Here is a 27,845-nt window from a genome sequence, read left to right on the forward strand (position 1 = left end):
TAAGGGACCTAGTCTATGGAACTCACTCCCTAGTGAATTGAAAAACTGTAAAACTCTTGCCTTATTTAAAAGCAAAACCAAAAAGTACCTAACTTCATCTTCTTAGTTTCCTACACTGAGCTTTAAATTTGCTCTGTACCTAGTGTTACCCAATCTCCTAATTTTTATGTAATATCAAACAACCTTATCATTGTGTTCATTGCTGTCTTCTTTTATGTGCTAGCCATATACTGTATTGTGACTACCAATTTTTGTCAACTACCATTCAAGCTGTCATTGCAATCAATCTTATATTGTTTCTGCTGTTTTGTGCCTACCAATTTGTTGTCAACTACCATTTTTAAGCTGTCATTGCAATCAATCTTAGCTACCTATGTGCTTTAATATACTGTACCTACAATTTTCTATCTTTTTTTTTTTTTTTTTTTTTTTCATTTCATGTAATCTGTTATCATTTTTTTGTCTATAAATTTTGCAAGTATTTACCTCCTTAAAATTTTCTTAGATTAAGGACCTGCCCGAAACGCTGCGCGTGCTAGTGGCTTTACAAGACTGTAATTACCATATTTGTATCCTCACATTCCTTATGTACATTCTTGTATATGCATAAATAAATAAAAAATAAATAACATAAGAAATTAATATAAATTTCTTAATAAATAAATAAAATAAACAAATAAATCCCATAGGTCAGTTTTCCCTACATGATTGGTCTACATCATACCCGATGAACCAGAATTAGCCACTTTTTCATTATATCTAGAAATACACTAGTTCTCAGATCCATATGATTGGGGTCTTCGAAGCGGGATAGTCTAGAGAGCTAGACTATTATTAAATGAAAAAATCAGTAAACAATATCTTATAAACAAATACCCAGTCACAGACTGGCCACCCAGCCTAGTCTCAGTGGTTTTCACCGAGTTTAACCATGAATTGTGTGGCGTTTTTATATCTTCAGAGTGACACCGCATAAAATAACTCCAGCCAAATTAAGGCTACATCTTCGCAGAGTTTATCCCCACAAAATTTGTAGTGTTTATTTTTGTGAAGTCAGTAATAAAATAACTGATAATTCCAAATAACACTAGAGGCTACCATTGACTAGTTGAACTAAATATTTAACAAACTAGAACAATAGTTGGTCGTATCATCGTTTTAATATCGAGCTATCCGTGCATCTACAAACGCCATCAAGACGCAACTGCTTCGTTATCTCAGACACTGTGCCGGCAAACCAGTTTGTCCTACAGTATTTTTTGTGGCATACATTTAATAAGTTAGACAGGATGGTTTGTTGTCATGATGTATACCCTTTAAAACAAACCCGTAAGTTTCATTCCCCCTATCTCCCCACATTAATTTTTATGAATACATGAGGAACTATGTATTCTCAAATAGATTTTACATGTGAATTGTCGTTCAGCTGGAGTACAAGCGTAAGAGAGACGATAACTTCCACAACAATCACATGTTCCCAGAGTAGCCTGCTGAAACAAGTTTACGGTGACGAGTTTTATGAGTTTACGAGGCGCATGCTATTATTCCTACCTACAGCTAAGCTGTCAATACTTTCTTTGTAGATAACCTTTAGTAGTATTCACTGAATTATTAATATCATATGCCTGTTTGTTATTCATACATGTGATTTATGAATTTATATGCAGTAACGTCTCATTATTTTATTATTTAAAGGGCATTAATTTCTCTTTACAAATTAATCCCCCCCAAAGTGTGTGGAGGGATTTGGCTCTATAGTTTACAGTAAACTACAGTTCATTATTATACATTAATAGATTTCAGTTACACTTTATATAAGAGATCCATGGGAACTGGTTCTCTAATTTATTTTATTTTCATAAGAATGGTCCTTCGAACTATATATTAGATTTGTTATCATTATTCTGGAATCAGATTTCCTCATCCTTTTTGGTCGACTTAGAACCGGATAAATTAGTTCATTAAAAATTAGTGGTTCATAGACCAACACATTAATATAAATTACTGATCTACATAAACCAGTATAAATTCACAAATATTTACGGTCCAGTATACGAAATTAAATTACTGGTCCTATATAATCCACTATATTTAATCATATACTAACTCTGTTTATAGTCTATTATTAATTAAGTAGTATTATCAGGTACTAGGCTATATATTCATTATTAGTTACGACTAACAGCGAACTGCGACACATATTATACCCTAACCCCCATTATTTCCTATTATTAATTTACCAGAATAAAGCCAATGTCTACATCTGGCTTTAATGGGCTATAGCTAATTACCCACAATGTTCAGACCTATACCTCACACAGAGCTGAGGATAACTAGGTCGCCTAGAGCAACTGCTCACAATTGATAACCTCGTGTTAATAACTACATTAAATTGGTCACACCATATAACTATTATTTTCTTGGTGGTAATACCACCCATATATACATTTTTCCAGACTATTTCGTGAAAATCAGTCACGGGAGTCTAAGCATATGTGACTAGTAAATAAATCAATGATATTCATCTTCACAGAAGATTGTGGCCAGAGAGACAACAGTAAGTGTATATAGTTAAATTTCATATACACGTATTTCCTATAAGTGTATATTCTGTATATCAAAAACTAAAAAAATACTAAAAAAAAAAATAACACCATATGTATACCAATATTGCACATCATTTATCGTATTTTATGCCAACCCACAGGGGTAGGATATTGTTAGACTGGAATTGTACTATGGTATGTACAACTCTAGCCTAAACTATTTAGCAACTTATGCACTGGGCTGCTCGTCTTCTAAATACAGTACCCCCCCCCTTCCGTGTGTGCAGGAAATAAATTCTCTGGAAAAAAAATTTTTCTCCTTTGAAAGTGTCAAAATTCCTTCCGTGAGTATGGATATGTTAACAAAAAGTCGAAACTGTACTTAAATCCCTGGAAACACAAACTGTAACTGTCTATTTTCCGCTTGTTACAACTTGTAATAAAGATATTACATCTTGGCTTAACATGCTTATGACGTATTAGAACGTTTTTACAACTTGCTATATTGGTTGTTATAACTGGTTAGGAGGTGTTAAAACTTGTTCGAACGTTGTACCAACGTCGTAGTTTCGGTGTGTTTGGCGGGGAATTACTTTGGCCGCAGTGGGGTCCGGAATACGATTTGGTGTTCGTCCGTGACATAGACTCCCGGAGCCAGTCGCCTGCCAGCTTCAACATGCACGAGTTCCCACAAATATTTTATTTCATTTTTTGCGTTCATTTCCATATACATTTGTTTTGTTTTTTTCTTGCCAATCCTATGTATAATGAACTGTTACGGCCCTGTCGGGTCGCAACTGGGTTCTTTCTCTGATGTTAGTAGAGTTTGGGTATCCGGCCCCAAGCTAGTAGTGGCTTTCAAGGGGTGTGCTCCGTAACGCAAGTAAATTAAAGGGGAAGGGAGACAAAGGCAAAAACTTAATAATATAATTATCACCATCACCATAAATAATATATAGATTATCACACGGGGGAGGTATAAACACTATTATGTATAACGTGGTCTTCCTCTGAAGACTCTGGATATTCACGGTGCTCAAGACGAGTGGTCCTGGTTCTCTTGTGGCCTCACGATGAATCCTTTGATTCCCTCGACGAGTCTACCCCGGCCACAGGCCAGCCGAATCACAGTCCCACTGGGTGCACCGTCATGGAGGCCGTCATCCACAAATCCAGCCTTTAGCTGGCAGGTTCCAATCAGCAACGCTGCGTAGGTCACTCCACGACCAATACTAGGGTTGTGAGCCCTAGGCAGGAGCCTCGTGTGATAACACAGATCACTCTCCTCACCACAACACCCCAGTGGTTAGTCTTCTCCACCAGTCAGTCCCGGGCACAATTCCTCAACTGCCACGTCACAGGCAGGCTAACACCACAGTGTTCATCCGGGGGGTGACTCACAGCTGCTTCAGCAAACACGTGGAGATCCTTCGGTTGCCTTGGGTAGACTGATCCAACGTTCATTTACAGCAGTCTCAGGTTGACTCTGTAATCAGACATGTCATCAGTACCGGTTACACTCTAGGGCACCTCACTTACAGGTTTAGACATAAACGCCCACCTATCCACTCCATAGAAGTCGTTGCTTTCTAAACGTCACCTCACCAGAGGTCAGCAGCGGCTGTGTTATGAGCTGATCAGGACGGGAAACTAGCCCTTGTGGCTGGTATTTCTCGTCCTCACTAGATGGCGTCGTTCAATGTGGAGGGGGTTTCGGGAGCTGACCCACAGATGGCGCGGTCGTCACTGCTCCGTGCTCGGACGCTGGGCTCGGGTCCGTAACATGAACACATACACAATATTATGGCAGTAGAACATCCGCATTGTCGCAAGACTGTGTTATATGTGTCTCAAATGTGTCCACATATATTGCTCATATATCCAATGTTTCATGTTCATTTATGTTTATTTTCAACATATTTACATACTACACACTATCAAACACTATATACATTCACCATCAACACACTCAGAACTCTGCAATTCTGAGCTGCCAAACCCAGCCACCCTTCCCTCACTTCTCTAACACCTAGCTTACTCCTTACACCTTACTCGCCAACGTTCTTCCTCCCACCATACTGTCATTGTTTTTTTATACTACTAGCTGTACCCGGCCACGCATTGCTGTGGCTCAGCAACACATTTATGCTGCTGAGCCACAACTTCCTACCCCTGTTCTCCTGTCCTCCCCACCATTCCCCCTCCTGCATCCCCTCATCCTCCCAACCAATCCCCATCCCTTCGTCCTCCCCACCATTCCCCCATCCCTTAGTCCTAGCCACCATTCCCCACTCCATCCCCTCATCCTCCCCATCTCCCACTCCCCCACCCCCTCGTCCTACCTTCCATTTCCCCCTCCCCTGTCCCCTCTTCCTCCCCACTATCCCCCTCTTTCATGTCCCCTTGTCCTCCCCACCATTCTCCATTCCCCCGTCCCCTCATCCCTCACTATCCCCAACTCGCCCATCCCTTCGTCCTCCCCACCATAACCCCTCTCCCCTGTCCCCTTGTCCTGCCAACCATATCCTACTCCCTCATCCGATGCATTCCCAAATAATCTGATGTTCCCATTAGAAAATTAGGAACATAAATGATCTGATGTTTCCATCACTGAAAAATAGGAATAACAGTTAAGAAATTTAAATAAAAAAAAATGAAAAATATAAAAATAAACAATACCCACGAAATGAACGGCATGGTAAACAACACAGCTCAATTCCAAGCTAATATCACTACAAATGATTAAATAAAAATATATTGAATTCTATGAAAATTTTATTTATCAGTGCAATTGGAAATATTGAAATGGAATCATTACATATTTACTATAAAGTGTCTTGCTCTTTTGTGCAACAGATGGCACTGTTTTTTTTTTAAAGTATGGTTTTACCTGTCACAGGTGAGGCATCAATATTTATATTCACGAAATAAACGACATGGTAAACAACACAGCTCAATTGCAACGGAATGTCACACAAAATAATTATATCAAAATGAAAATAAATCGAAATCTATGAAAATTTAATTTATCAATATAACAGGACACATTGAAATGGAATCATAACGTATTTAGCATAGCCTGTGTTGCTTTTACGTGCAACAGATGGTGCTTTTTTCAAACAAACATGTTTTTACCTGTCACAGGTGTAGCATCTATATTGTAGTAGATAAAAGCATATGCGTATTCGAATGGAATGGTGTCAAAATTTCCAAGCAATCGGTGAAGAACTCTCGGAGATCACAGCTTGTGTTGCTCTAAGTCCAACAGATGGCGCCGTTTAAAAAAAAGCATGTTTTTACCTGACACGGGTGTGGCATATATATATATTAAGTATATAAAAACACGCTCCTATTCGTATGCAACGTTGTGTCAAAATTTCAAAGCAATTGGTAAAGGGGTTTTGAAGATTTCCCTCACATGAAAAGCACAGTTTTTAAAAAAAGCACGTTTTTTCTCGTTACAAACGTGACATCTATATAATATGTATATAAAACCCCGCTTGGATGCGAATGGAACGTTGTGTGGAAATGTCACAGCAATTGGTGAAGAACTTTCGGTGATTAGCGATTTTGAACAAACGAACATTTCCATTTTTATTTATATAGATTTACACACGTTATGTATACGTATCTACATGTTTTATTCACCATAACTCTGCAAGTAAGCTGGTATTGTGTCCAAACAGTATAGTGGCCACCATACACTGCATGAGAAATCACACAGCAGACGATGATACGGGCATGTCGCCACCTCCCTCACCAAAAAGGCTCCTCCCACCAAACTCCTGTTGCTGTTATTACACTATATACACACATTGTGTTTACTCATGTATATATGTGTTCACCATAGCAAACCATTAAGCTAGTATGATGTGCATAACAAGTGTGGTTGCCAAACTCAGTGACGCTACCTTGATCTTCTCCCTCTCCCACCAAAATTCCTCCTCCCACAATACTACGCACATATGTACAAGGGTATATACACACATTGTACCCATGAACATGTGTGTTCACCATAGCAAACCACTAAGCTAGTATGGTGAGGAAAACAAGAGTGGCTGCTACACACAGTGTCTAATTATCACCACAACTCTGCTATTATCACAATCCTGGTCACTAAATCCTATAAATGAATAAAGGACCACAAGTTTATTTTGTAAAGTAACATATGAAGTCGTTTGAAGATTCCTAGATGGACGAAATAATGCTGTGGTGCTGTGGCTAGCGCTGTGAACATCGTGAACAGCATTGATTCACTGATATTTGAACATTGTACACAGTCATTATCACACTCAGGCTCTTCTGTAATACTATCATGGCTAAATAGTACCAGTTATTTATACATTTGACATTATTAGGCGATGCTGTGGTCACAAGCTTAACAGCAGTGCTGTGAGCTAATGCTACGTGCGCCAGCGTCGGTTGCTCACTCAGTATTGAGGCTCGCACACACGGGAATGTTGCCGACGATTTTTTTAAATGGCGCCTGTTTACAAGAGTTTTGAGGAAGCTTATGTGAACCTCATGTAAACCTCGGGAGTGTTGAATCATACGCTAAAATTAAAATTCCCGGAGGCGCGTTGTTCAACCCATCCCCCCCCCCTCACCCCCGTCGATGACCTGCAGGCGCTTTGCGCAGTTCAGTGGATTTGTAACTAGTACTGGGTTAGGCAATACTGTTAATTACTATTTAATGTTGTGCAAACCTTAAGTAGGGCGAATTTATTATTTCACACAATTGTGTACTTATATTTTATTACATAGTTACTGTACATCTTTGAGTGTTACTAGGTGTCACTATACCAACTGATGGTGATAAAGAAGAGCTAACTGGACGTACAACCGCAGTGGCATTAAAGAAACACTCATATCATAGCTATTTACCATTAGGTAGGTAAGCTAACCTCTATATGAGGTAAATTACAATCAGCCTAACCAAGAAATCAAATATTAGGATAATAATAACCGTACCTGCTCCACATATATGAGCAAGTATCTTAACTGTCTATAATTAGCTATATAAGCCCTATAAGGCTTCAACCCATAGCCAGCATGGCTACACCAGAAAAAAATGGAAGAATTTTGAAATGCCTTCAAAGTCACTTGACAAGGGTGATCAACAAATGTGACGGCTGGGTAGAAGTTGCCCAGTTGATCTCATATCGTTGGAATTCTCAGCAACAATAGCTAACCAGAAATTCAAACAGGTACAAGAATTTATTGTGTTGTACATAGGTGCACCCCATGTCAGTAATACTGACCTAGACGAAATGGATCTAATCATATCTGACATAGTTAACTATGAAGACAAAATTCAGGCTAGATTAAATTGCTATAATAAGATGCTTGCAACAGAAAATGTTCCTGTTGGATTAGAACATCCTTACAGTATACCAATACTACAGCAAGCAACAAGCTCATCAGATGAAATAAATGAGCTACCTCAAGATGAGGATATTCCTCTAATCAAGTCTGACCCTTACAAAGGATCAATAATTAAAGTTAAATATTCATTTTCTACAGTCTCCTCTAATACAATTTCACCCAATGACTCATTAACAGGATCTTAACACTTTTCAGATATTATATCCATATTTTCCATGGATTCTGAGAATTCAATCCGTGAGGCTACTGAATTGACAAGCTTCTTCATAAGAATCTGGAGAAATAAGTGAACCTGAAACAGGGGATGAAGATGCAGCTGAAGCTGAAATTAAAGCTGAAGCTGAATTGAAAGCTGAAGTTGTATTAAAAGCTGAAGCTGAAATTGAAACTGAGGCTAGGCAAGAAGCCTTAAACCAAGTTAGTGATAGTTTTAATCACTCAAACCAGTCTCCTATCTTGAGGTTATCTTAAGGTTATTTCGGGGCTTAACGTCTCTGCGGCCCGGTCCTAGACCAGGCCTCCTTTTTGATACACACCCACAGGAAGCAGCCCGAAGCAGCTGTCTAACTCCCAGGTACCTATTTACTGCTAGGTAACACGGGCATTAGAGTGAAAGAAACTTTTTGCCCATTTGTATCCGCCTCCACTGGGGATCGAAACCGGAGCCTCAGGACTACGAATCCGAAGCGCTGTCCACTCAGCTGTCAGGCACCTCCAGAGGTAATACCGAATGTGTTAGCATCAATCAAGCTATCCAGCTCTTTAGAGAAAGTGCTGAGAATGAGAAAGGTATCATAAATCTTGTACATCAACTATTGGACTTATCTCAACCAGATCAATCAGTTGACTCCTTGCAAACATTTATTTTAAAACTCGAGTCACTGTTAAAATCCTTCAGCATTGAAGTGGATCAACCCGCTGCTAAGTGGATGACTAAAATTGTCATCCAAAGAAAATTGTCTAGTGAAGTGCTAAATGAATTATATTCATATCAGAATAATACCGTCCTGACAATGCAAGATATGTTAACAGGTTTGCGTATTATAGTAAATAATAAACAAGCAAACTAGGCACTTAATCGACTTGAGAATGGTCCAGTGTAACGGGGGTGGGGGGGGGGGGGAATGAGAATAGCGAGTAGGAGAAGTAGAAAAGGTAAAAGGGTAGATAGGTAGAAGTAGAAAAGTAGATAGAAGTAGAAGAGTAGATAGTAGAAGAAGAAATGCTGCCACCATCCATTCTAGACCATTTCATACAAGACAAGGAATGGAACTTGTCTGTATCACAATATTCTCAAAAATGTTAACATGAGGTCATTATTAGTCTGTTCCATCTGTATCATGTACTCATTAAATCATGAAACCACAGAGGCTTTCTCATCTCAACTCAAAACTCTAGGGAACAAAGTTAAAGACCATTTAAATAATAAAATCAATTATATTTCACATGATAAGTATCATAATTTAAGCAATTCAATTAAAATGTTAAAGATTAATATTCAAAGTGAGCCATCATCCAAGAATTTGAGAACCCTACAACTTGACTGCCCCTGCTTCTCACACAACATTTGTAAACACGACCAAATCACCTTAATGCTCAACTCACCAAGTGTCTGCCTATAGCTGGATTGAGAGGGGGGGGGGAGTCTGTAGTTGACAGAGACTGTCCCGCCCTGCCGGCCGACAACCTCCCTGGCTAGGCCATCTTCTCTGCTCTGCTGGCTGGCTCCTGTTCTTCTCTGTCCCTATGCTCTGCTCTCCGAGTATATATTGGGGAACTAGTAACTAACTCCGCCCACAAGTAGATAGCCTCAGGCACTCTACCAAGCCACTCCTTAAACGTCGGCATGTTTGAAGGCCAATTATCAGATTAGCAGAAGCAAGGTGGAATTCGCATGACTTGACCTCAGGTCACTTGAGGTCATTAACGCTTAGAGGTGTGAGGCTCAGGCCGACCAAACTGGCGCCTCTCAAATCCTTGTCTGTGACTCTTGTATCTCCATGTATGTATTAAATAAAACTGAACCAAACACTTTTACAGTGTTACATCTCCCCTTCTCCCCGAAAATAAAGTTTTTGCAACACTGCTAAAGCAAGATAGCTGTGTGCAACAATTTTATTTACGAAAAGAATACATCCTAGCTAAACACATATACATCATCCTACTCTAAAAACTTAAATATGTAGACAGACGTCCATTGTCTCTGGCTGGGTGACGTCACTGCTTGGTCTTGTAGATAGTCCTGTACCACATTTCTTCAACACAACTGCCTCCGTCGTTAACGCACAACAACCCTTGGTCAACCAGGAAGCCGTTACTACTTGAACTGCGAACAGGACCGTGGAATTCGGTTGTCTTAGCCGATCTGTAATTGGCTCTACGTCAGTCACCATGAGAGACGTATATTGGGGTTCTTCACAGCTATAGGGACTACAAGTTTCGAGACCTCCATATAGTTGCCACCGTAGAAATCCCATCCTACTTCTTTCCTCCCTCTTGCTCCAGCACGCCTTCTACAGAAAGCCACTTCTGACAGCCACATCAAGTCCGCAGACACGGGGAATCACTCAACAGAGCAACATGTTTGCAGGAGGGGCGGCCAGTTAAGGCAAACGATCCTGTCTTGCAATTATGCTCCATGCAATGATGCTGACACCAGCAAGAGACACTAGGCATCATGTCTCACTCAGCTTGGTCTTATCTTCTCCTCTTTTTTCTTCTCGCTTCTTTCTTCTTTCTCCTCTTTTCTTTCTTCTTACTCCCATGGTCTTTGACAAGTGACCTGGGGTCCATCCTGAGTAGACCAATGTTGGTAGGACAGACTGAGAGTCGTTGTTGTTCCTCTTCCATCTTTACTGGGTCGTCTGCAGAACGACCTGGGGTCCACTGGGAGTCCGTCCATCTTGGGGTCCACTGGAATCTGTCCGTCCGTCCTGGGGGCCACTGGGTAGACCATTGTTGAGCGACCGAGAGGCTGCATCGTGGGGGTGCCCCGGGGTGGTGGTGGTGGTGGTGGAGCCATGACATCCAGGTAGGGCTGGTCGTCGTGGTGGTAGTGAGGAGCTGCCGTGAGTGTGGTATAAGGCAGCCGTCTCCCTCTTCTGTATGTGCGTCTCTCCTCTGGCTCTGACATGGGAATGAACATAAAGGCAACAATATCCGTGTTCCAACTTGTTGTGTGACCCTGCAATTTGTATAGGGTTCACACAGTCCAATTATAACGCTCTCCTCCTGGCAACGACTACACTCAAATTTTAATAATCCAATTAACACTGAATGATATTGACTTGGTGGGACATAAAACAGTAACAGAGTAAAGTTAGAGAAGAGAGAATAAGGTTGTCACACTTTTAACTTGTCACTAAACGAATCTCCACAAAAAAATATCAATACTAATAGACAAAACACTAGCCTAACTTAAATGTACCGTTCTTAATCTTAAGTACTTAAATAACCGTTACTCCACCCTTAACCTACAGCCACCTATGTGACCCAGAGTGTTTCCCTAGCTTCTCCACGGGTCAACAACAAACTTTTGCCACCCCTGTGACCAGACTATCTAACGTCGAGCATCCTCAACGTGAAGTCTACTGACATACTAAGCCTCCCCCTAGTATGCTGTACAATAACCAGTACACCTCGGGTTATTGCGTTCAAATGGAGTAAAACAGTCGATCGCAATAATCTGAGCAGAACCACTACTTAAACCTACTTAAGAACTACACCTGCCACTCCCCAACTGACCTGGACACCAGCGGAGGCTGGGTGTTCCCCTGGGACATGCGGGGTCACCTGTCACACTCAGCTGACCTGCACTACCACCAACCGCTAAGTTCCCAAATCGCCAAAATTATCACTAACATAAATCCCTACACACACAAGTTCTGGTGAACATTCCCTGAACTTCACAAAACTCACAAAATCACTAAAACACATCGCCAGAGAATCACTATCTCCTAACCTGAAAAAAATTCGCTAAACTCGCGAATATTAAACACCTGTCAAGATCTCCCTGATAGCGCCTGGGTGGCAAAAGGACACGTGGGACTGAACAATGTTAAATGAACACTACCATAAACATTGTTCAACACCGCTGCTAACATTGTAACAGGGAGTGAGGAAGAAATGAGAATAGCGAGTAAGTAGGAAGTGAGTAGAAGTAGAAAAGGTAGAAGGGTAGATAGGTAGAAGTAGAAAAGTAGATATAAGTAGAAGAGTAGATAGTAGAAGAAGAAATGCTGCCACCATCCATTCTAGACCATTACATACAAGACAAGGAATGGAACTTGTCTGTATCACAATATTCTCAAAAATGTTAACACGAGGTCATTATTAGTCTGTTCCATCTGTATCATGTACTCATTAAATCATGAAACCGCAGAGGCTTTCTCATCTCAACTCAAAACTCTAGGGAACAAAGTTAAAGACCATTTAAATAATAAATTCAATTATATTTCACATGATAAGTATCATAATTTAAGCAATTCAATTAAAATGTTAAAGATTAATATTCAAAGTGAGCCATCATTCAAGAATTTGAGAACCCTACAACTTGGCTGCCCCTGCTTCTCACACAACATTTGTAAACATGACCAAGTCACCTTAATGCTCAACTCACCAAGTGTCTGCCTGTAGCTGGATTGAGAGGGGGGGGGGAGTCTGTAGTTGACAGAGACTGTCCCGCCCTGCCAGCCGACAGCCTCCCTGGCTAGGCCGTCTTCTTTGCTCTGCTGGCTGGCTCCTGTTCCTCTCTGTCCCAATGCTCTGCTCTCCGAGTATATATTGGGGAACCTAGTAACTAACTCCACCCACAAGTAGATAGCCTCAGGCACTCTACCAAGCCACTCCTTAAACGTTGGCATGATTGAAGGCCAATTATCAGATTAGCAGAAGCAAGGTGAAATTCGCATGACTTGACCTCAGGTCACTTGAGGTCATTAACGCTTAGAGGTGTGAGGCTCAGGCCGACCAAACTGGCGCCTCTCAAATCCTTGTCTGTGACTCTTGTATCTCCATGTATGTATTAAATAAAACTGAACCAAACACTTATACAGTGTTACACCAGGACGGACCGAAACGTCGTCATCCCTTCATTTTCTAGTGTGTGGATTGGCACTTAATGCCACCCTTGAATCAACAGAAATTGTACCCACATTAAATTCCTTAACTGAAACTCCTAAAGTGGCCCAGTCGTTAGGTAATAAGGGTACTAATAATCAATGTAATACCAACAGGTCAAACACTGATTTATCAGTGAGACCTAAGAGTACTATAAGTACTCCCAAGATCCCAATAAATGCACCCAAGAACCCAATAACTACTCCCAAGAGTACAGCAAGTACTCACAAAAAATAAATTAATAAATACATGCAAACAACAAAGCCTTCAAAACCTGTAGACAATGTTTCACCTAAACTGGCGAACCTTAAGCATGCTGTAGGCAGGGGGTTGTGTTTGTTTTGTCATCAAAAACATTCTTTATATAAAAGTATAAATTATCCTAGTAGAGACATCCGAGTCAGACGACTCAAACAGTTACACAATGTACCAGGTGTCTCAAGCACATAATACTAAAAGCTGTAAGACCCCACTGAACACATGCAAAAGGTGTAGAAGGGGACAGTATCATGCTGCACTGTGCAAATTTATTAAATAAAATTATACAAATCACAAGGTAAGAGATAGAAATCTCAAACAAGTTCAGTGTTGCAAGGTGTGAGAAGTTTACATCATACAATGACCAGCACCTCAAGTAAATGCAATATTGTTCACTGCCCAACTCCAAGTCAAGAAAAAAGGGACCAAGATCACCATTCGTGGCCTATTCGACTAGGGACCCAGAAAACTTTCATTACTCAGACAGCGGCAGAGGCACTTAAATTAAAACCAATCACGCAGGTGAAATTAAACTTGTCAGGGTTCATGATAAGTAGAGGACCCCGAGATTATACAGTAGTACAACCGCTCATACGCCTAGGTGGTTATGTCAGGTGTTATGATCCCAGGTAGCTGAAAATCGAGTTTCCCCCTGCGAGTTATTCTGCCAGGCCTGACCTAACTAAGAGGTCAAAGAAATATAGACCTGGAAATACATATAGTAAACACTTGAATAAATTTGACGACTAGATTAAAAGTATGGGCAGTGAATAAGAATATAAATAAACGACTTGATATGGGATGTGGAGAATTTGCGTGAGGTGTGAGGCTCGCTTCAGAGGGGTTTGACCTTACTTGAGCTGCAGAAATCGAGAGGGGAGGTTGTGCTCCGTTTGAGCCCCTGGTGAAGAAGAACACCTGAGTGATATACATTCAAGAAGAAGGAAGTAAGTAAGTAATTATCAAAAGAAGGCACCAAACCGGGAAGGCTATGTAGCACCATCAAATACGCAAAATAATCAGAGGGCGCTAAATATCACCAAGGATGCCAATACGAGAACAAAAACGCATAAGGCGAACGATATCAAAAGTATCCGAGTCACCAAGAATTCTATCGAGGGATAGGTGACCGCGAGGGGCGGTCGGAAAGCAAGACACACGCTCGTCCTGGAAGTCAGGACATTCAAGAAGGACATGCACGACCGTAAGAGGGACAATGCAACTAGGACAATAAGGAGCAGGGCGGCGCTCCATCAAGTGACCATGGGTTAAGCGAGTATGGCCAATACGCAACCTCGCCAGAGCTGTTTCCCACCGCCGGTTACGGTGGATGGAGGACGGCCACGAGGAAACACAACATTTAAGAGTACGTAGCTTGTTACCAGTAACAGACAACCAAGAAGCCTGCCAACGGGTAAGGACTGAGGAATGGATAACCGGGTAAAAGTCGGAATACGGAATGCCTTTACGAGAGATGGGACAAGAGCGGACAGCTTCCTTAGCGGCAGCATCCGCACGCTCATTTAAAGACACGCCAATATGGCTGGGAACCCAACAAAACTCAACCGACTTAAATTTACTGTGAACGAGAAACAGCCAATGCTGGATCTCGACAACTACTGGATGAACTGGATTAAAGCACCCGAGAGCCATGAGGGCACTACGAGAGTCAACAACAACCACAAAGGAAGACTGACAACGAGAAAGCAGGAGACGAAGAGCATAGAGAATAGCATAAAGTTCCGCTGTAAAGATGCTAGTCTCCGGAGGCAAGCGACACATATAAGTGCGATCAGGAAAAACAACAGAGTAGCCAACACCGTCCGCTGACTTAGACCCATCGGTGAAGACAGAAACGGAGCGGGAGTGAGAAGAAAAGTGCTCGAGGAAAAGGCGTTTTAGAACCGTAGGAGGGGTAAAAGCTTTAGTGATACGAGTCAAGGATGTACAAAACCGCGGAAGAGGGACCCTCCACGGGGGCAAAGAAGGAACAACACGAGGAGAAACATCAGAAATACGAACGGAAAGAGAATCCTGTAGGCGAGATAACCGGACAGAAAGAGGGAGGTGGCGAAGAGGAACAGGAACCGCAGGAGGGGTAAAAGTTAAAGCACGACAGAGGCGAGAGGAAGGATGTTGCAAGGACCGCGCAAGATAGCGAAGACAGTAGCGATCACGGCGGTCCTGGAGAGACAGGAAGCCAGTGTCAACATACAAGCTAAGGACGGAAGTCGAACGAAAGGCACCAGAACTGAGGCGCAACCCAGTATGGTGCAAAGCATCAAGACGGCGAAGAGTAGAAGGAGAAGCAGACGAGTAAGCAGGGCAACCATAATCGAGCTTAGACAGGACGAGAGAGGAATGTAAAGCAAGGAGAGTGCGCCTATCTGCCCCCCAAGAAGTATGGGACAAGACCCGAAGGAGGGTAAGGGCCTTAGAGCACTCAACACGGAGGTAAGAGATATGGGGAGACCAAGACAAACGAGTGTCAAGGAATAACCCCAAAAGCTTCGCGGAATCTTTGTATTCAAGGGGATGACCATAAAGTGACAAAGAGGGACGAAGAACAACCCGTTTCCGCGTAAAAGTCATGGCACAAGTCTTAGAAGTAGAGAACTTGAAGCCATGACCTGTGGCCCAAGACGACACGGCATCAATTGCAAGTTGAAGCCGGTGTTGAAGGAGAGGCGAATCATCACCCTGACAACAAAGGGTAAGATCATCGACATAGAGAGCGGAGAAGACACCAGAAGGAAGAGAGGAAAGAAGACCATTGAGGGCAACCAGAAAAAGAGTAGTGCTCAGAACACTACCCTGGGGCACACCTTCGTATTGCTGAAAAGAGGGAGAGAGAGCGGTACCAAGGCGCACCCGAAAGGAACGACGAGAGAGGAAGCTGCGGAGAAAGAGAGGGAGATGACCACGAAGGCCAAAAGAATGAAGTTGAGATAGGATATGATAACGCCAAGTGGTGTCGTAAGCCTTTTCTAGGTCAAAAAGGACGGCAACAACGGAGGTCTTCGCAGCAAAAGCAGTACGAATATAGACCTCCAAGTTCACCAGGACATCTGTCGTGCTGCGGCACTTGCGGAAACCAAATTGAGAAGGGGAGAGGAGGTGATGGTGTTCCAGGAACCACATCAGACGAACGTTAACCATACGTTCAAAGAGTTTGCAGACACAACTTGTGAGAGCAATAGGGCGAAAGTCCTTAGGGGAAGTACCCAGAGACCCCGGTTTGCGAACAGGGAGGACAACGGCATCGAGCCAGTCCTCAGGGACTGACGACGACTCCCAGATCCGATTATACAGACTCAGTAAATACTGAGACGTGCTCGGAGGGAGATGGCGAAGCATCTCATAATGAATACCATCGGAGCCCGCCGCCGTAGAACCGCAGAGGGCCAGGGCAGAACGAAGTTCAGAGAGAGAGAAGGGATCATTATAGGGAAGCTGAAGATGAGTGCAGAAATCTAAAGGACGAGACTCAAGGACAGGTTTACGAAGAAGGAAAGATTGGGGAAGATGAAGACCAGAGCTAATAGAAGAAAAGTGGGAACCCAGTTCGGAAGCGACCTGCAACGGGTCCGCCACAAGAGTATCATGGAGGTGAAGGACCGGTGAAACATCGGGAACGAACTTACCCGCTATCTTGCGGATACGCTTCCAGATCTGGGCCAGAGGGGTTTCGGACGTAATTGTCGAGACATAAGATGCCCAACATTCACGTTTAGCCGTACGGATGGCCCTACGGGCCACCGCACTCGCTTTCCGAAAGAAAAGAAAAGAATCGGCCGTCTGCCTACGACGGTGCTTCTTCCAGGCTGCACGCTTACAGCGGACAGCCCGAGCACAGTCCGCATTCCACCAGGGAACGCACTTCCGTGGACCCCGAAAGGAAGAGCGAGGAATAGAGCGGAGGGCAGCGGCGAAGACAGTGTCATGAAAAAGGAGGAGAGCGCGAGAGAGGGGCAGAAGGGAGAGGTCAGAGAGAGTAGCACTGAGGGAAAATAGGGTCCAGTCCGCCTTAGCAAACTGCCACCTAGGGAAAGAGAGGGAAGGGCGAAAAGAGAAAAAGGAAACAAGGATGGGGAAATGATCACTTCCATGGAGGTCATCAAGAACCTGCCACGTGAAATCTAAGTAAAGAGAAGAAGAGCAGAGAGAAAGATCAAGACAAGAAAGGGTGCGAGTTCGAGAGTCCAAATGAGTGGGCTCACCAGAATTCAGAAGAGACAGGGAAGAAGAGAGGAGAAACGGCTCAAGGAGGCGACCCCGGGTATTCGTCAGAACGTCACCCCAAAGAGAATGACGACAATTGAAGTCACCCAGCAGGAGCACAGGCTCCGGCAAGGAGTCTAGGAGGTGTTTCAAATCAGGAAGAGAGAGCGGGACACTCGGGGGGAGATAAATGGAACAAACTGTGTACCATTTCTCCACAAAGATACGAGCAGCAGAACAATGGAGAGGCGAAGGAAAAAGTAAAGGAACAAAGGGAACATCAGCCCGAATCAAGAGAGCAGAAGAATTAGAAGCCCCAGCAATGGCTGGGGGGGGGGGAGAGAAAGGAATAGCCACGAAAACGACCAGGACGAGCACCAAGCATTGGCTCCTGGAGACAGACACAAAGGGGCGAAAACCGCGAAACCAGAAGTTGGAGTTCGAGGAAATTGGCGTAATAACCTCGAACGTTCCATTGAAGAATGGACAACGACGAGAAGAGAAAGGACAAAAACAAAGAACAAGGAAGAAACAAAGGCGAAAGACCAACAGAGCACGTTAAAGAATATCAGGGTCGGGATCAGGGTCAGCAAAGTCAGGGTTAGGGGGCATGGGTAAACTGAGCAAAGACGGAGGGAAGGAAACGGGAGAACAGATCAGAGGTGGGCGGGCAGGGTCCGGAGGAGGAGGAGGAAGAGGAGGAGACAACGGAGAAGAGCAGTCAAGGACAGCAGCAGGAAGAGGGGGAGTAGAAAGAGGGGAGCGCACCCCAGCAAGAGCAGCAACCGAAAGGGAAGCAGGGGCCAAAGAAACCTCCATAGCAGGAACAGGGGGCGCAAGCACCGAAACGGGAGGGGAAGGAGCAACAGAGCCAGAAGGAGGAGCTGAGGAAGAAAGCGAAGCCTTCTTACCCGCCGGGGAAGAGGAAGGAGAGGAGCCAGGCTTACGCTTCTGAATTAAAGAGACCGGTGTCCCAGCAACTACGTACCGGGCAACGGATTCCAGTGTCTCAACCGGAGAAGCCGAACGAGAGCACACACGACGGCCGTTAGGAGAGCGATGGACATCCGCCTGCACCGACAGGCGGCGGGGAGAGCCGATAGATGGAGGAAGAGGATGGGAAGGAGGATCGGAGGGGGACGAGGAAGAAGACACAGGAGACATGACAGACCGGGTTGAAAGAAGGGGAACCCCAGACAGAGGACCAGGAGGGGGACCCCTCGGGAAAGAACTCAAAGGAACAGAGGAGGGGGCAGTGGGCGTATCAGGGTCCAAGGCCCGGAAACGGTTGAGAGTCTGAGGAAGGGGGGAAGGACGAGGAGAGGAAGAGCGCAACACGCGAGCATAAGAGATGTTAGTATAAGGCGGGAGCCGGCGAACCTGGCGCCTCGCCTCAGGAAAAGACAAACGCTCCCGGTGCTTCAGGTTAAGGACGGCCGCCTCAAGCTTGTAATGTACACAGGCACGGGAGAACGTAGGATGGGCCTCACCGCAGTTGAGGCAGCGAGCTTGGGGAGAAGTGCACTCCGACTAAGAGTGACCTTCACTCCCACACAAAGGACAGAGAGAGACAGTCCCAGAGCAGCGGAGGGCACCATGCCCAAACCTCCAGCACTTATTACAAAGTCGAGGAGAAGGAATATACTCCTGGACAGAGCACCTAGCACCAGCAAGAATGACAGAGGATGGAAGGGTCCTACCATCAAAGGTGATCTTCACAACGCGAAGGGGTTGACGGCGACGACCACGAGGGGGACTAGTAAACGAGTCGACCTGGAGGACAGAATGGCCTTGGGCATCAAGGATATGCCGAATATCATCGTGGCAATCCTGCAGATTCCGAACACCGGTTGCAACATGGGGTGGGAGGAGAATAGTGCCAACACTGGAATTCATCTGAACGTTCTTGGAGACCCGAACAGGGATCTCGCCAAGGCAAGATAAGGCAGCCAAGCGGGAAGCCGCATCCTGAGAAGGAGCAGCAACGACACGTGTACCGAGACGAGTGGGGTTGAAAGTAACACACGCATCCACGGAATCTACAAGATGCCGATAGAGAGAAATCGTCAGGAGGCGCAGAATCAAGAGGGAGGAGATCAAAGTATTTGGCCCATGAAGCAGGACCAAACAAGGCCTGATACGCATCAGCACGGGAAGGAATCGAGCGAGTGCGGTTGGGGCGCGAACGGCGTTGAGAACCCCTAGAGAGAGAGGGGTCAAAAGGCGCAGTAGTCACAACGAAAGACTTAGCCACACCAGGGGACGAAGTGGTCACCACCGGGGGCTGGAGGCTCGACCCAACCTCAGAGGAGGGAGGGGAGCTGGGGGAAGAAGTCAGGACGGTCAAAGGAGGAGCAAGGTCGGGGCCCAACGCAGCGGGAGCTACAGAGCCTGGTCTTCCAATACAGGCCGACTCGGGGGCTTGGTCGCCCACCCCACGAGCCTGAGAGGGTACAACGGAAACATTCAACGACATAGAGACGAAAAGTGAAAAATTCATCCACGAATGTGCCCCCATACCCACCATGGAGCCACAATTAGAGGCAGGACACCCAACAGGAAGCTATCGCTGATCATGCCGGGGCCCCCTAGGGGTGCATCGTGAGTATACGCCCCACAAACGCCACCTTAAGAACCGTCAGTCCGTCGAGATTGGGTTCAGCGACGAAAGGGGGATTGACAATAAAAGGTTCCCCTCGCTCGAGACGTCGGGTACTACAGTTCTACGGGTGCAAGAGTATGCCTCCTCAAGCACCCGGGCGTCAAAATAGAAGAAGTCCAAAGAAATAATCCAAAACAAGCAAAAGGTCGGCAGGAAACGACAAGCAGATAGGAGAAGAGGGGGGAGAAAAACGAAACATAAGGAAAAGGAAAAGCGATCCGGCACAATTGGAGAAGACAGCAGCAGGAGTGCAAGGCCAGAAAAGGACAGAGGACTGCCCAACGGAGCATCACACTCCGGCAGCCGTCCACCAAGCCCCCTCACGACGCCAACGGGCCGGAAGGGGAGGGGGCAAGAAGAAGGAAGTGGACAGACGTCTCACCTGTGGAATAAGTCTGTGGACGTGTCCGCTCAAGTCATGGACTGCAGGGAGAGTGTGGAGCAGTCTTTAAAGCTGTTTTGTTGGCAGCTTAGATTGCCTTGGTGGTGACCGCTCAGTCAGTGAACGCCACGAGCGGACCAAATTCTGTGGTAAGCGATTTTAAACCAGTTGACAGTGAATGCCTGTGGTGGTCGTGTGCCCAGCGACCGTAGCAAGTGTCCATTGATATATTAGGAATATTTTATTAAGGTAGAAAGCCTAAATAAGAGAATAGAGATGAGGGAACCAGCTGAGGAGAGGAGTGGCACATCATCTCCGGCCGAAAGCTTGGAGGTAACTGACTGGGCCCGGTGGGTGGCAGTCTCAGGCAGACCGCCACGGGAAGGTGGAGAATGGACTCGCCCAGGCATGGGGGAGTCACCTTATGGCAGGTGGGAATCACAGGGATGTCGAGTGGAGACATTTATTGTGCAGTTTATTTTAGTTATATGTTTGTAGAGGAAGATCTTTATGGTGTGTCAGTGGGTTGCAGGTTTGTCTGGGGAAAGAGTTCCTGAGAGAACTTCCAGGTCAGAGGAGGAGTCTGTGGGTGGAACTCCAAGGCCATTGAAGAAATACTGAGCTCTGTGGAAGAGCAGTTCCATAGTGAGGAATTGAACCTCAAGCTGTGAGAGGAGAAGCAGTGGAGTGGAGTTTCACGGGCTTCTGTAATACCAGTGGTGAAGCATCATTGTGTTCAGGGAAAACTTCATGGTGCAGCAGCCTGGAAGAGCTGTAGAGGACCATGGTAGATAATTGTGGAGGAAACTGGAGACATTCTTGGTAGTGGACCTCTAGATGTAGAGAGGAGGTTCTTAATGTCCACTGATAGAGAATTGATAGTGTTTGAGTGTCATTAGTGTTACGAACCCTTCGTAACCGGGTTCTTCATAATCTCTATGATCCTACTCAAGTTCAGAGAAACCTAATCTTGGCGGGAATATAGTGTAATGTTTAAAGGTAAAAATGAAAGAACACTTAAATAACCCATTATTATTTTCCCATCACCATTATAATATTTAAAAGTCTATGCGATGTCAACCAGATTGGCGTTGCTAGCCCTTATGCTAGCCTGCTTCACGGATGACGACCACAAGGTGCCTCTGATGAGGTCTTCGTTGCACACCTGTTGGTACACTCAAGCATCAAAGTTGGCAACGCCTGACCAGCCCCACTGGCTGTTACCTTCCAGAAACGTAGTCTACAGCGCTCAACTGAAGCGTTCATCTAGTCTCACTGGTTATAGTGCTCAACCACAGCGCTCGACCAGCCCACTTGGCAAGCCTTTCCAGGATTAAAGTCCACAGCGTTCGACCAGCCCAAATGGCTATCACCTTTAGGTCGACCTACGTCTTCCACTGTCCTGGCTTCACTCACTTCCCTAGCCTGCCTCTGGTTACTCGTCACCTTTCAGCCAGGCAGACTAAAAGATGGGAAACTCCATATAATGGGAGAAGTCAACGGCCGTAGTTTGGCGCCAGGATTGTAGATGGCGCCAAGGTTCGTGACAATTAGCATGCATGACACAGTGGAAGGTGAGTGATTGGATGTTTGATTCGAGGAATATTTATATTGATGTTTATGTTGTTGCAGCCTTAGGCTGGATTCCTTGTGTATATTTATATATATTCTAGGGCAGATAGTGACATATTGTATTACAAGATTTAACCCACTAGGTGAGGTTGGTAGCATAAATGGCAAGCCAGGAGTTGGGCTACCACTTGATATAAGTAGCTGATAGAGTCCTGATGGGATTAAATGCAACCTGACTATAATAGCACAGAGTGTTGGAGTCATATTATTATTCTTGAATGTATGTTCTACATGTTCACTGTCTAAGTAAATGTATATAGTTTTCCGGTGTTTGCCCATGTCCTAGTGAGGCTTCCCAGAAAGTAGGAGAGAAAGAACCACAGCTGTAGACAGGGTGTTACAGAATTATAATTCAAAGAAAAGTGGATTGAGGAGGTCATACCAATCAAGGAGAGTGGGGAGTCACAGCGGCTCGAACTGGGTGTGTACACATGACAACGAGGCCAGTGTTGGAGCCGCACCCCGTAAATGTGTGACGCTGAGCCCCTCTCCAAGAGCAGGAAGCGTACAAGGTAGCAGGTCCTGACCAAAGTACAAGCACTCTACGGGTTTTGGTTGGTTATACGGAAGGGACGTACGCACCAGACCGACACATAATAATATTTGGGGGCCTGTGTCCGGGAGAGTGAGCTGACACACCCATACCCTGTCCAGGAGTGGATTGGTACACCCTTTGTGGAAATAAGTAGACTTTGTGCCCGCAGGTGTATATTCTCTCTCTTAGGAAAACTCACAGGACACGATAGATAAGGTGCAAGCGTTTGTGGAGTCAGGCAAGCCTGAGGACATCGAAGGTTGCATCAGGGATCAGTAGAAATAGATAGCGGAAAGATGTGTCATCAGGGTGAAGGCATCTAAAGTGGCTGGGATGAAGGATGGGATCTGGAGGCAGCTGAGAGCCATGAGTGAAGCGGCAGAACAGGGAGCCAAGAAAGGAGCTGAAAGTGGAAAGGAGGATGATGGGCAGGATGAAGTGAGATCCCAGGGATCAAGTTGGAGTAGTAAGAGTAGCCGCTACTTCATCCCAGTAGCAGGAGTAGCCGGAATAGGAGCTTGGAAAGATTACAGCTAGGGCTCCAGATGTAGCATGAGGAGAGACAGTTCTAACTGGAAAAGTTGAAGTTAGAACTGCAGATGAAAAATGAACAAGAGAAAGAAAAGAGAAAACCGGACTGGAGATAGAAAAGAGGAAACCAGAATGGAGGTAGAAAAAGAGAAAGCCAGACTAGAGGTGAAGAAAGAAAGAGAGGACCAAACAAATGCAGATAGAAGCAAATAGAACCTTGGCTGAACAAAGGATTGAACATGGGTTGCCAGAGAGCACCACCCAGGTATCACTCCCACCAGATAATAGGGTTAGGGAAAAGGATATTCCCCTGTTTGTGCCCGAAGAGGCAGAGAGATTCTTCGAGTATTTCGAAAAAGTCGCCAATATCAAGGAGTGAACAAATCCACAAGATCCTGTAGCCTCTCCGAGGCACAAACTCCACTCTTTTAACCCTGTCGTAGCTCAGTCGATTAAGGCAGTATCTGGGATGCTCCCGGACGCAGGTTCAAATCCTCGTCACGGCCCTTGTGGATTTGTTCATTTGATCTATCACGTTAGTGTGATTTCTGTGTGTAATGATATAAGGGCGAAGAGGGAGAACGGCCTATTGACATAGCTTGGGTGCAGGGGGGAGTTGTGTAAAATCCTGGTTTGTGCCTCGGAGAGGCTATGGGATCCAATAAGTTCAGTAGAACTTCGGTTTCAACTCTTTTAACCCTGTCGTGGCTCAGCCGATTAAGGCAGTGTCTGAGGTACTCCCGGATGCAGGTTTGAATCCTTGTCACGGCCCGTGTGGCTTTGTTCATTTGATGTATCACGTTAGTGTGATTTCTGTGTGTAATCAAGAAGTGGCCACAGGAGGAATGGGCCCAACTGGTTCAGTTGAGATTGACCGGCGTAGCCACTCGTTATTCAACAACATTGTCATAATCTTCTTGTTAACGACCTGATGATCCGCTAGTTCAGTAACAATATCATTTTCGGTCATGACGAACAAACCTCAGCAGTAAACATGTCTTTTTCAAGAATTCGTACGCATGCCCGTTATAAACATCTGCGTTGAACGAGAAATCTTAGACACTAAATCATGGACAGCCAAATCACATGGCCATCAACCACCAACTGGAGCAGCCAATCTTCCAAACAAAGACCCAAAATCCATTCCATGCAACCGCCAAATTCCCTTTTTATAAATGAAAAACGGTTTACACATGACTACCAAATGGTGACGTCCGAACACTTCCGGAACAAGTGCTTCGCTGACGACTTTTGTTTGAACTACAACGCTGTAAATGCTTCACCCACATACTACAAATAATTGCCAACAGAACCTAGACACCTGGCCTATCCTAACCAGTGCCTAAATACGACCAATATGCTAATATATAATAATATTAATTTATATGAAAAAGTTCTCTTTTGAATAAACAAAATGCTAAAATTGATGAAAGCCTTTTTGAGGTCGACCGCTGGATAGAATGGACTTGGTCCAAGGACGGGTTGACTGGTGTGTGTCAAAGCACGTCTTCACTCGTCGGTAGTCACTCCCAGTCTCCTTCTAATAATTGCTAATTACCAATCTTTTTCTCTACTCCAAAAGTAAGTTTAACGAATGAGTTTCCACCACTTGTTATTCAACAACATTGTCATAATCTTCTTGTTAACGGCCTGATGATCCGCTAGTTCAGTAACAATATCATTCTCGGTCATGACGAACAAACCTCAGCAGTAAACATGTCTTTTTCAAGAATTCGAACGCAACTTCATCGAGTCCCAGACCCAGTTGAATTTATAAGATTAACGAGTGAGTTATTAGCCAATTTACGAATTCAGCACCAAAAACAATTTTCGTAATCATGAAAGGAATGAGAATATAGTCAGAGCCAAAGTAACTGTAGCAGCAATGAATACAAATGTGGAAAAACGAGGACCATCCGAGGATCGCCCATATCCTACCCTGTGAGGGGCCCAGGTAATGAGCCATGGTTTGCCAGGAGCCATTGACCCATCCTAACCACTGATGGATTTCCCCTTGTTCCAGATGTACTTAAGAAAAAAAAAACATATTTATAAAATTTAAAAGATTGCCTTCGTGTGGTAACAAATCAAATAATTAAAGCTCTGATCTCCTAAGGCTAATAAGGGTGGGTTACACTTGACGGATTCCTCACAGTGAGTACAATATTATTTACCAGAGTGTGAGACATAAATCCGATCTTGCAAGATCAGTGGCCGACGAAAGCAATCGTCAGCAACTTATCAAAAGAGAGCTTACCGAGTAAGAAGTGAACCTGACCATTGGTTACTTAGAAATTTTGTGATAATAATACATTTGCTTGGTATTGGATTTAAGGCCTGTTTTTCCTTAGGAATGGTTTTTATGGTAACAACAGTAGTTTATTTACTAACCAGCAAGTATTCTGTAGTCCAGAAAATAGTCCAGCATTAAAATTCATTGCCAGAGTAGTTATCATTATGTGCCCTTTCTTTTGTGAGCGTTGTTTATAGTGCAAAGCTGTGTATACCATTAATGTTGAGTTTTATAAGGAAAAAAAATATGTTGCAAAGGCTGCAAGTAGGTTTTATAGCGTAAAATATAATCTATATGAATAAAAATGTAAATGTTCGTTTGTTCAAAATTGCTAATCTCCGAAAGATCTTCACCGATTGATTGTAAATTTTTACACAACGTTCCATTCTCATATGAACGTGTTTTGGTATACCTACTATATAGAGGTCATTCTATTACAGGTAAAAACATGTTTCTTTAATTTTTTTTCATGTGTGGGAAATCTCTGAAACATCTTTATCGATTGCTTTCGAATTTGACACAACGTTGCATTCAAATACGTGCATGTTTTTATATACCTATTACATACATGCCACACCTGTGACAGGTCAAAATATGTTTTTTTTAAACACCACCATCTGTTGCACATAAAAGAAACACACCCTGCAATCTCTTAAAGCTCTTCCTTGATAGCTTTGAAATTTTGACACGTTATATTCGAATATACGTGGGTTTTTATATACCTACTATATACATGCCACACCTGTGACAGGTAAAAACAATTTTTTGGGGGAAAAACCAATGCCATCTTTTGCACGTAAAAGCAACACATGCTATTCTAAATATGTTACAATTCCATTTCAATGTTTCTGATGGCATTGATAAATTGAATTTTCATAGATTTCGATTTATTTTCATTTTGTTTTAATTATTTTGGGTGACTCTGCATTGGAATTGAGCTGTGTTGTTTACCATATCGTTTATTTTGCGAGTATAGTTTTTTTGTTATTTTTTCGTTTTTTTTTCATTTCGATTTTTTTAACTGTTCTCATTTTTCTGATGGGAACATCAGATCATTTGGGAACGCATCGGTTGAGGGAGTGAAGAATGGTGGGGAGGACAAGGGGACAGTATTGGGTGATGGTGCAGAGGGTGAGGGGACAATGGTTGGGAGAACAAGGGTAGAGAGGAGTGGGGGATGGTGGGGAGTACGAGGGGACAGGGATGGGGGAATATTGGGGAGGACGAGGGTACGGAGGAGTGGGGGATTGTGGAGAGGACGAGGGAAATGGGGGAATGGTGAGAAGGACGAGGGGACAGGGGAGTGGAGGATGGTGGGAAGGAAAAGGAAACATGGGAGAAGTGAATGTTTGGGAGGACGAGGGGGACGGGGGAATTGGAAATGGTTAGGAGGACGAGGGAATGGGGGATGGAGGAATGGTGGGTAGGACTGACGGACAGGGAAGGATTGATGTGGCTCAGCAACGTGCATGCGTTGCTGAACCACAACAACGCATTGCTGGGTAAAGCGTGTTTATCAATAATTTTGTTTCTCTCCATAGGTGCATGCGCTGAGGATGAATTCAGCTGCTTGGATGGTTCTGAATGCCTACCCATGATCTGGATGTGTGATGGCGAACGTGACTGTGATGATAACTCCGACGAACTTTCTTGTGGTAAGTCGGGATGTGTGTTGCACTCGAAAGACTTCACTCAAATATCAACATTTATTAATACCTAATATTTAATAAATAATACTTCTAAATATTCTTGGCTTGAAATAGGAGCGGCCAGTACGCTCATTCACGGATCCATAGGTAACTTGACAAATGATTTGTTATTGTTACAATAAACGGAATGTTAAGTTTACTTCTTAATTTGATAAATCAAACAAAAGATAATAATATCTTTGTCATATATTCTATGTTGTTGTCCTCTATTCTACTTGCCAGTTTTAGTTGAGCCAATAATTTTGAATACCGTATATGGGATTAGTGGGATTAAAATTTGCCACATCTCCAGCTATTATCCATGATGCCATAAAGAGAAATATTTTATTATAAAGAAAGCAGAATTGAATTCATCAGATTGTATATTGCTCAGAAAGCAGGCGACGTGACAGCATCATGCTGCACTGTGCAAATTTATTAAATCAAATTATTCTAACACGGAAAGGTATTGGCTCTACTTTGTCCTTTACCCGGCCTGTGCATATGTTTACTTAAACATAATTCCAAGGGACTCCCAGAGCTAACTCTCAGCCAAGTCCCACGCCACGTGGTCTTAACCGCTTGATCGGCTAA

General features: G+C 44.0%; 1 protein-coding gene across 1 annotated transcript in view; it reads left to right on the forward strand.

Annotated features, from left to right (window-relative positions):
- The window catches only part of LOC138358241 (uncharacterized), a 140,756-nt gene extending 112,911 nt beyond the window's left edge, over window positions 1-27,845 (forward strand). The window contains exons 3-4 of the mRNA XM_069315949.1: window positions 27,105-27,218; window positions 27,781-27,845. Of these exons, the coding sequence (XP_069172050.1) occupies window positions 27,105-27,218; window positions 27,781-27,845 (179 nt within the window). The remainder of the gene's footprint in view (window positions 1-27,104; window positions 27,219-27,780) is intronic.

This window comes from Procambarus clarkii, chromosome 7 (genome assembly GCF_040958095.1).
Source record: "Procambarus clarkii isolate CNS0578487 chromosome 7, FALCON_Pclarkii_2.0, whole genome shotgun sequence".
Classification (NCBI taxonomy): Eukaryota; Metazoa; Arthropoda; class Malacostraca; order Decapoda; family Cambaridae; genus Procambarus; species Procambarus clarkii.